Source organism: Montipora foliosa, unplaced genomic scaffold, assembly GCF_036669935.1.
Source record: "Montipora foliosa isolate CH-2021 unplaced genomic scaffold, ASM3666993v2 scaffold_130, whole genome shotgun sequence".
NCBI classification, from domain to species: domain Eukaryota; kingdom Metazoa; phylum Cnidaria; class Anthozoa; order Scleractinia; family Acroporidae; genus Montipora; species Montipora foliosa.
In genome coordinates, this window is record NW_027179430.1 from 40,001 (window position 1) to 50,000 (window position 10,000).

The 10,000-nt window shown below is 41.4% G+C and overlaps 1 protein-coding gene across 1 annotated transcript in view; it reads left to right on the forward strand.

Moving 5' to 3' along the window:
- Positions 1-1,967: 1,967 nt before the first annotated feature.
- The window catches only part of LOC137986034 (uncharacterized), a 16,424-nt gene continuing 8,391 nt past the window's right edge, over positions 1,968-10,000 (forward strand). Inside the window, exons 1-4 of the mRNA XM_068833431.1 lie at positions 1,968-2,084; positions 2,503-2,672; positions 3,819-5,080; positions 6,234-6,389. Of these exons, the coding sequence (XP_068689532.1) occupies positions 3,844-5,080; positions 6,234-6,389 (1,393 nt within the window). The 5' untranslated portion in view covers positions 1,968-2,084; positions 2,503-2,672; positions 3,819-3,843. The remainder of the gene's footprint in view (positions 2,085-2,502; positions 2,673-3,818; positions 5,081-6,233; positions 6,390-10,000) is intronic.

Consider the following 10,000-nt stretch of genomic DNA (forward strand, 5'->3'; position numbering starts at 1 on the left):
TATCCATTTCATGTGCTCCATTTGCCATGGTACAATTTTGTTTTTTCCTAGCTGGCTGTAATAGCTCGTGGTGATTTGTGTGTAGCTGTGTACTATGAAATCTCTTTCTATTTTGTGCATTTTTGTTCAGCTCTCTGACATGCTCAAGGTTGTTTTCTTTTCTTTTCAAAAATGCCTTCCTATTCAGATCCCTCACATGGTTGAGATTTGATTCTTTTTGTTTCTTAAATGCCTGTCTTTGGGATTCTTTTGTTTTTTCAATCCATGCTGACCTTTTATCCTGTTTAGCTTTATTCTCTTTATCTTTGAACTCTTTATTTGCCCTCTTTTTTCTGATCCATTCTCTCTTGCGAGCTCTTCTGTCTTCTTTAGATAAAGTATTTACCACTGCTACTGTTTCATTTCCAATTAGCTGTGGACATTGGTCATTATAGGGGATGGTTGACACAGTGTATCTCATCCATGTGTCCAATATTTATAACAGTAGGTTCATGTCCTGGTATAGCTACTGGACTAATAGCAGTATGTGGTGAGAACCCTTGGTTAGATTCTATTATATTGATTGTCAAATGGAATGCATCGGCAACTGCTTGTATTACAAGTGCTTCAGCCCATGTACCCTGTTGTGACATATTAGCTAAATACCTTGCCCATGAATCCCCTGTAATACTTTCAATGAATCTGTCTGGGTTAGCTCTCATATATTGAACACCAACACTACGAATGTTCATATGATAGCTAGGTTCACCATACAGTTGATGAGATACTGCTCTAAAAAAACAATCACCTGCACCACCAACATCTAATATTGACAAGCCATGTTGAGCTAATCTAGATTGCAACAACAAATTACCATTAAAAGGACCTGGGTTCAACTCAATGTCACCTGAAGTACATATCTTTGCCCTTGAAACACAATACTTTTCTTGTTGTTTATTACACTTTATTGAATAACAGTTATTCAAGCCACAACCATCATTAACATAAAGCAATACATCTGTATGTTTATGCTTACTAGTATTAGTTCTTGTTTTGATATAAATATCATGAGTCATAAAACGGCAAGCTGAAGAAGTATTCTTTCCAACAGGTCTACTTCTACACAATCTAGTGACAAGGTAAATTCGGAAATCAATGGATAGAAGGTTTTTCAACCCAGACGAATGTAGTGTATTGTACATAATATAACGCTTAATACGCTTTATACTTGACTTACTTTTTTTGAACATTTTAATGATTTTCTTAAATCGCAATCTCAATGGTTCTCTGTCACGGCAGGCATATTTACAAGTAAACTTTGACTTACTTCTTGACCGTTTGGATACTTCTTCATCTCCATTCCGACCAGTATTTAAGCTTGAATCAGTACACAGGTCTTTAGAGAAATATTTGTTGTCCTGGGTGGCCACATAAGTTCTTTGGTGTCGCGTGATCTCGTCAATTCTGCCCATGTTTGTCCTGTTTTCAGTGGCCGTTTCGCTCATTAAGAAGTGTTCGTTTCGCTCATATAAGTTCGTCATGGCCGACAAATAAGACACATTCTCATCAAAGCTTAGCACATTAGCATGAGATTTACTCATTTTCGGGTCACTCTCCAGCAAGCTGGAATTTATATACCCCCCGTGAGCTTGAGGGGTCGAAGAGCAAACGCTCATCTCCTCGTCATGTTTAACGCCTGGACGAGTCAACGGCTCCTGAAATTCAGTCTTCAAGTTGACCATAGTACTAAAGTCAACTCCACTTCAATTTAGGGAGACCCTTGGCATTAATGGTCGTGTAAAAGCTACAAAATCACCCCAATGCAATGCACAATCAATGCGGGCTGCCACGATGCATGCACTCACGCTGATTGCGCGGTTGCTATTTCAATATGGCGATGGGCTCGGACTGCTATTCCAACATGGCCTCGGGTTCGGGCAGTCTCGTTCGGGCCGACTAATTACGAACAGTGTCTACACCTGAGTGAGTGACACATTTGCATATCGGAGTCCCCGCAAGAAACCCGTTTCTACGCTTCGCGTATCCACGAGTTTAAAAAGGACACTTTGTCTCAACAGGTTTTGTCCGAGATTGTAGCCTAGAAGGTATATTTAGCTGCTTTGATTTTCATTTTGGTAGCGGCTTTTGGTAATGGTGTCCCTCAAGTTTCTCCCGGCGCGGGTTTATATGATAATTTCTCCTGTGACGCGATAGACCATAGACTGCGCGGATCATACACTGTAGCTTCACACAATTTGTAAAGTTGTTGTCATTTTACCAAGAAAGGCGATGGATACCACATCCTTCCGTTGGCAAATGTATTTACTTGTGATAATTTGAAAATCAAGTGCTCTTTATCAACATATTTTTCTTGCATTTGCCTTCGGGTACGAGCATTTTCAAGTAGCCGGATGAACACAAGAACTTGTTTGCTGCTCGAGCAGTGGCAATTATGTAAATTTATGTTAAACTTACTTGACATTTCTTCCTGCTTAAATGTTCCTCTACCGATCCATTTTATAGTGATAGAGTCTCGCAAAGAAAGATCAAGTGAGAGATCATCAAAGTTTCCCTTACTACATGTACAGTGTATGCTTCATTCACTGATTCAGATTTGTGAGAGTCTGAGAAGTTTCATGTACTTGGTCTTTAAAGAAACTGAACATCGCAGATGAAGCGAAACGACTACAAAGGTACACGCTAATGTATCCTTCTAATTTCTTAATAATTTATTGAGACCTAATTGTAACCCTCATTTTTACATGTACTTGGGGTGTGTTCCAAGGGTTCAGCAGTGTAGCAGCTCTCGTAACCTGCTACTGTTTCAGGTATTGTTAGTAGCTTCTGTTGTTTTTAAGTCTATATGTAAGTGATTGTTTCAATTGTTTAGTCTTTTGTTTTTGGCTAGGGTAGCCTGCCAATCGCATTATATGTTACGAAAGCTGCTAGGTAAATTAACCCCAAGGGTTAGATGGTCCTAATTTTCATTTTATATTATTTAATTATGATAAGTCATGAGATTTCTTTAAATTTATCCTGGGGCAGTTGTCATGTAACTGGGACCCTTGCAAATGAAGTACAAGTATGAGTGGAGGTCTTCCAGTGAGCATGCACACAAACACAACAAAAAGTACATGCAGTGTGTAGCATGATCACTCAGTGGGTTGGAGGCCATTTAAGCTTAGCATAGACTTTAATTTCCATTGCATCTTTGATTGATCTCTTTAGTTTGGCACAAACAAACAAGTCAGAGAATCTAAGTGCCTGCACATAACTGTCTGCTCTCCAAAGGGAGAACGTAGACAATTAGTCGCATGTGTTTACCATTTTAAAGTTACTGGTACATGTAGCTGTTATTATGGTCCAGGGCACTGCAGTAAGAGTCCTTGCACCTGTGCGCTATAGGTCAGGGTTTTCAATAAGCACATTTTGAAATAAAAAGAAAGGTTTTTACTATACTGGCACTTACTGGTTTGGTAAGAGATAACTACATGTACATTTTTATATGTTATTGTTAGTTGGACTTTTTGTGCTCCTTAATAAATATCAAATCTAAACTGTTTGTCAGTGTTTTATTTTACTCCATAAACCTCCATGTTTGGATAATGACAAAAGAGTTGTGATGCAACCAGTTTTCTTCCATTCTTTGCTCCTGCAGTCTAGAAAGTAAATATTAGGCAAATTTGTGCAAACATAACTTGTATGTTGCCCATACACCACTAAGCACTGAGCTCCCAAACTTTGCCAAAATCACCATAATTTATATTGGGATGAGCATTTGGCTGTAAAATATGGTAATCACTGTTAATACTCAGTGTTTATATTGTAAACCATTTCAGTTGTCTGTCAATTGGAATTGAAATCATGGCACAAGGAGGAGTATCTGTAGAAGAAGAGGAGATTTCTGCTCAAAGCAAGGAAGCACTGGACATTACTCTTTTAGGGAGTGAATGGAATTCATCAGCTGGGGGATTGTCAACATTAAACAGAGAGCTTGCAATTTATCTGTCACAACAGCCAAATGTCGGAGTTTCTGTGTTGGTCCCAGAGGGTGCTTGTAAAGATGAAGACAAAAAGGAAGCTGAAATTTTTGGGATCAATGTTCTTTATGCAGAGAAACAACTGGGCTTCAGTGAACCTCGTGATTGGCTGGGCTTTCCACCACAAGATCACAGAATAGATGTTGTTATTGGCCATGGTGTGAAACTTGGCCGTCAAGTTAAGGTCATAAAACGTTCTCCGCAATTCCAAAACTGTAAATGGGTGCATGTGGTGCATACTGCTCCAGAAGACCTCAGCAAATATAAGGGTTATGATAATCCTACTTCAAGAGGTGAACAGAAGCACTGGGATGAGGTGGGTCTTTGCAAAGATGCCGACCTTGTTGTTCCAGTGGGACCAAGACTTCAAAAGGCTTATTCTTCCTATTTGCAAGGGTGTAAGAAGGTTGAGGATATTTTTGAAATAGTTCCGGGTTTATTTGATAGGGAATTTGGGGATTTAGTGCAACAGGCCAAAGTTGAGAGTGATGATGATTTCAAGGTGTTGTTGTGTGGGCGTGGAGATGAGGAGGACTTTGAGCTGAAGGGATATGACATCGCTGTTAAGGCATTTGTTGATCAACGCCTGAAAGGGAAACGTTATTATCTTCTGTTTGTGGGTGCCCCTGATGGGAAGCAGGATGAGGTCAGGAGAAGACTTCTCAACTGTGGAATTACTGATGAACAGCTGACAGTGCGAAAATTTGTACAGAGCCGTTCAAGAATGAGGGATCTCTTTAGTGAAGTTGACCTTGTCATCATGCCTTCAAAATCAGAGGGATTTGGTCTTGTTGCCCTTGAAGCACTATCAGCTGGTTTACCAGTTCTTGTGGGGAGTAATTCAGGATTTGCAAGAGCAATAAAGAACATTCGCCTAGGAACATTTAGCATAGTTGATTCTAAAGATCCAGGTAGATGGGCTGAAGCAATTGAGGGTGTCGGTGTTAGACACAGAGTGTGCCTTGAAGAAAGCAAATTACTGAGAGAAGCTTATGGTCAGGAGTACTGTTGGAAAAGACAATGTGAAGCACTTGTTGACAAGTTGTGGAGTATGGTTCATGGTATGGTAATTAATATCTAGGTATTTTGTGTTCTAACATGAAAGTGCACCTAAACTCAAATATTCTTCATTTCTTATGTTTTCCTTATCCAAAGCGAACATATTTGACCACTGTTACCCAAAATTTTGCTTTTTCTGTGTCATGCAAGCCACGTAAACTTGGCTGAACTAGCAGTAATGTGGACCCATGACTGTTATGTGAGAAGCATTGGTCTATTCTTGATTTAACGTGACAAACTGCTTTGCATTCCTGTTTTCAAAGAAATTTTGCATGGCAAGTCAGTTTGTGATGCAAAATTGAGAATGAATGATTCCAGAAAATATCCATACCTCCCTCACGGAGGGTCACAGAAATTCCAAGGGGTGGTGGGGTGTGAAAACGAAAATTTCCCGAAGGGGAGGGGAGTTCACAAACATTCCTCTTTCCAGAGGGTTTTAAAATGTAAGTGCGATCGAATAAAACAAACTGAAAACCTATCCACTTTCTCAACCGATTCAGGTGACCAAAAAGCACTTGTTGACACATTATGGAGAATGGTTCATGGTACGCTGATTACAGTAATATCAATTTTCGTGATCTGGATTACAGTTTTTGTTCCCAGAGGACCTTTTCAGACAGAACGTTCATTCCTGATTTAGACAACCACAAGAATTCTGTTCATTAATAATTATGTGGGTGTGGTTGCTCAAATGTTAAGGAAATGCTCCAGTGTTATTATTAGGAGCTGTCCTCACTAATAAGCCCTTTCTCCTGTGAAAAGTACATCTACACCCAATTTAGGGGTTCCACTACATGCTCAGTTGCCTTCACTTCCACTTAGGTTGGTCCGCATTTCCCGGCAGGAAAGGCCTATTATGCGGCAAATGCTGCAATGTTTTTTTTTATCTTATTTTACCTTGTCACACATAAAATTAAATATGATTATATGACTGTTTTCTGCAGAGAGACTCTTAAGTAAATTTGATTTATGTTCATGCTGAAGGGATTTGTTTTCATTGTTTTGTTTTAAGAAAAACTTGCCTATTCCTAGAACAAAAAAGGATTTTGAATTTGGAAGTGTTTTTTTTCTCTCCTTTTATTTTGGTACCAGTTTAATTAAACCAAGCTTTTACTAACAAAAACTTTAAATTTAATGTTTTTTTGATATTTACAGGATTGGATTCAAGTCATTTTGCCAAAGTACATTTACAAAGATCAGAGGAACAGTTACCTGCAGTCGGATCGGGTTCACCTCATGAACAGAAAATTAATGAGCGGACAAAAACGTCCAAAACATCTGGAGATGAACTTTCCTTGAGTGAATTTGGAGGTAGGAAAAGTTATGTTTTAAGCGTGATAGTGTGATGTATAGAATTTATAGAATTTGAGATTACATTGTGGCCCAGTGGTTAAGGCACTTGTCTTGAGATCTGGAGCTCCCAGGCTTAAGACCGGTTCTCACCACTCATTGAATTTGTTCCCGGTAGTCCCTGGTTCAACTTTTCGGCTGCACTTGTAAATAGCCAACTGGTTTGCCTCCGGCTAGTTGGGATTCCTAACAATTATTGTGAGTTGTTGTTCTGTTCTGTCATTTCATTAATTGTCTTTCAATGTCCCTGAAAAGCCGCTATAGGGAGTGCTCAATTAAGTACATTTATGTACATGTATTGTATTGTATGTGTTGTAATTTAAAGGTTGGGTGAGGTCTTGCTTCATAATGTGACCGTGACCTCTAGGGTGTATTATATTTTCTTGAGCAATTCTGTGATTACAAAAAAAGTGTTATAAAAATGTCTATAATGAAATGCTTTTCGAAATCTGGTTGGTAAGGGGTAGCCTTGATTGTACCCTCAAGTTGTGTTTAACAGTCTCTTTTCCAAATGAATTCCTAGGGTTTTAATTTCCAACAGGAATTTCCAATTTTTCCCACACCTGAAAATACATGTAAGTCAAGACGTGATAAGTTTGGGATTCTTGGGAATGTCTCTCAACAGGCCTGGAATTCCTAGGAATTCCAAATTACACTGTATACCATTAACACAATCCCTTTCTTATGCTCCCTGTGGCGTGCTCAGGGTTTTCTATGGCCTACAAAGACAGTCCTATTATGAAAACAAAATGGAGGGTGAGGGTGAGGGAGTTTGGTAGTACATTTAAGTTCCTCAGTGTAACTCACTACGCTCTATAAAGGAAAGTCCACTGTCCTAACTTTGGACTGAAATATTGGAATTTGTAATTCATTCTTATTTCTTAAATGTAATGCAGAGCATGCAATCACCCTTTCAGCAGAATATTCTGATTCTACAAAACCCCCAGCACATTTAAACATCAGAATGCAATCTCTAAAAGATAACATGGAACTGACACGGAGCCAGTTTACTGTAGCTCTCGAAGAACTGGTGTTACATGGTCAAATTTCTTCTTTCCCACGATGATTCTTGAAGCAAAGTTTTGTACTTTTTGGAGCTTAGAGATATTTTGGTTTGCATTTTTGGACCACATAGATGAACAGTAATACATTTACTGAAGACTAAGGATTCAATAATGTTCTTTAAAGTACTAACCCTTTCCCTCCTAAAACAGCCACGTATAGCTTTTCCTCTCTGTAGGCATTCGCTTAGGATGAAACGGTTAAGGATTTGGACATAGGTAATTAATACAATTTATCTCATGAAGATGCAAAGTTATAGTCAGTGTACCGTGGCTCTGCAAGATCTGCTTTGTTTTGGAAATTTCTGCGCCAGTACCGGTCAGCGGTACTAGGTCGTAGCTCACGTGTTTTTCGTGTCTTTGCTTACCTTGCTTCCGCCATATTGTCACTGTTACTCGCTAGCTCGTTGAGTTGCTGTTTTGATGAAAGCCTTGCACAAGTTGGTCGTGCCTTGGTTCTTGCCCTATCTTCCTAACTGGCGTGGTGGCAGCGGTCAGTTCAACCCAAGCCTCATTTTTTTACCAAAGAAAGCTGCTTTTAGGCCTTGATCGCAGGAACCAAAACAGTGTATCCTTCGCTGTAAAAACACTTCCCGGAGTTTTACATCGTGTGTAATGGCGTCTTCCCACCGCGCACCGTAACAGTGGTGCCTGTCCAAGGTGGAAACTATCAATAGCTTCGAGAATTGGAAGCAAAACCTGCTGTACACATTATCACTGGACACCAACTTCGCCCCCTTCCTTGCCGATAGCGTTCACTGGTTAAAGAAGTCCAATAAACAACCTCTTCGAGGTCTCGAAAATGATGGCAAGTCCGTACCTCTTACTCGACGCCTCACTGCTCGTCAAAAAGTCAACTTTCTCGAGTTGATGCTTGGTCAGATTGCGAATTATTGCCCTGTCATTTCGCGAAGCACTTTAGTGAAGAATTCAACCTCACTCGAATTCATCTGGCAAACTATTCGCCAACATTTTGGTTTCCAGGCCACCGGCGCACAATTTATCGATTTTGCCGACATACACCTTGCTGCTGATGAGCGTCCTGAGGATCTGTACCAATGCCTTATGGCTTTTGTGGAAGATTCCTTACTACACGCTGGCGGTTTAACACACCATGGCGAACAGGCGAACAGGTCCCAGAGGATGAGGAACTGACCCCCACCCTGGAGAACTTCGTAGTCCTAACATGGTTGAGTCTCATTCACCCCAGTCTCCCTCATCTAGTAAAGCAACGCTACGGCACGGAGTTGAGATCTCGCACCCTCTCTTCAATCAAATCAGAGATTTCTCAGGCTCTCAATTCCCTCCTCGAGGGACTTCAGACGACGCTAGGACTCTACGTGCTGCAGTCGCTGATGATTTTCGTCGCTCTCGTTTGCCGCTCTCTCCTCTCGGCACTACATCTCTCCAGGATGAGCGTCATCAAATTTTACGCGAGAGAGCATAAAGCTCTGCTTAGAAATGCGCCCCATGGATGGTCCACCTGCTGTGATCCGTATTGACCCTGCACCTGGCTTTAGGGCCCTAGTCGACGACCCATTCTTAAAGAAGTATAGAAGACAAGAACCCCGTCGCTGAGTGAGCAGTCCAGGAGCTGGAGACGGAAGTTCTCCGTCAGGAGCCGTTAGGTGGAGTCGTTTCTCCTCTCACTCTTGCCGTAGCCACTTCCGCCTTGAACTCTCGAATTCGTTCCCATGGCCTTTCCTCCCGTGAAATGTCGACACAGCGGGACCAGTTTTCTACCCAACAGTTACCCCTTGCTGACGACCATTTAATTGCATGAGCAGCGTCTATCCAACCACCCCCACAGTGAGCGTGCCAAAGCCCCCTTGCAGCAAAGGCGCCCTACTCCTTTAATTGATGTTGGTGAACTGGTGTACCTTCATTCTGACCGAAACAAGTCTCGAGCCCGCAACCGATACCTTGTCATAGCCATTGACCCTCCATTCTGTGACATCAAAAAGTTCATTGGATCTCAGTTACGCAGCTCATCATATCATGTCAAGCTTTGTGAGTGCTTCAAGGTCCCTTCGGACTTGGCCGACTCCTTACATGTTTCCCACCCATGTCACGAACACGACTCGGATGATGGAGATGATCCTGATATCACACCTCACCCTCCACCCTCGCTGCCTGACATCCCTGTTGGTATCTCCACATCAGCCCTGCATCTATCTAACACGCCCCGCTGTGTTACACCACCAGCTCCGGCCTGCCCTACCGATCATGTCACGGACGACACAGCAGCCCCGCCATCCTCCCCTGAGGACCCCTCTTTGGAGAAAGCAGCCGTTGCAGCAGTCCCTCCCCCTCCTGGCCTACAGAGATCATCGCGCATCAGACGTCCACCTGCGCGTTTGTTGGATTATGACACTGAACTGTGACTTTTGTTCTCAAGCCGTAGCATTTAAGTTAGTTTCGTGTTTGCGTAGTGCATCTAAGTACGTTTCACTATGTTTCTGGTTCCAGTTTTCTTGCTTACACTTAATGTATATTTCTGCTTTCGTAAAA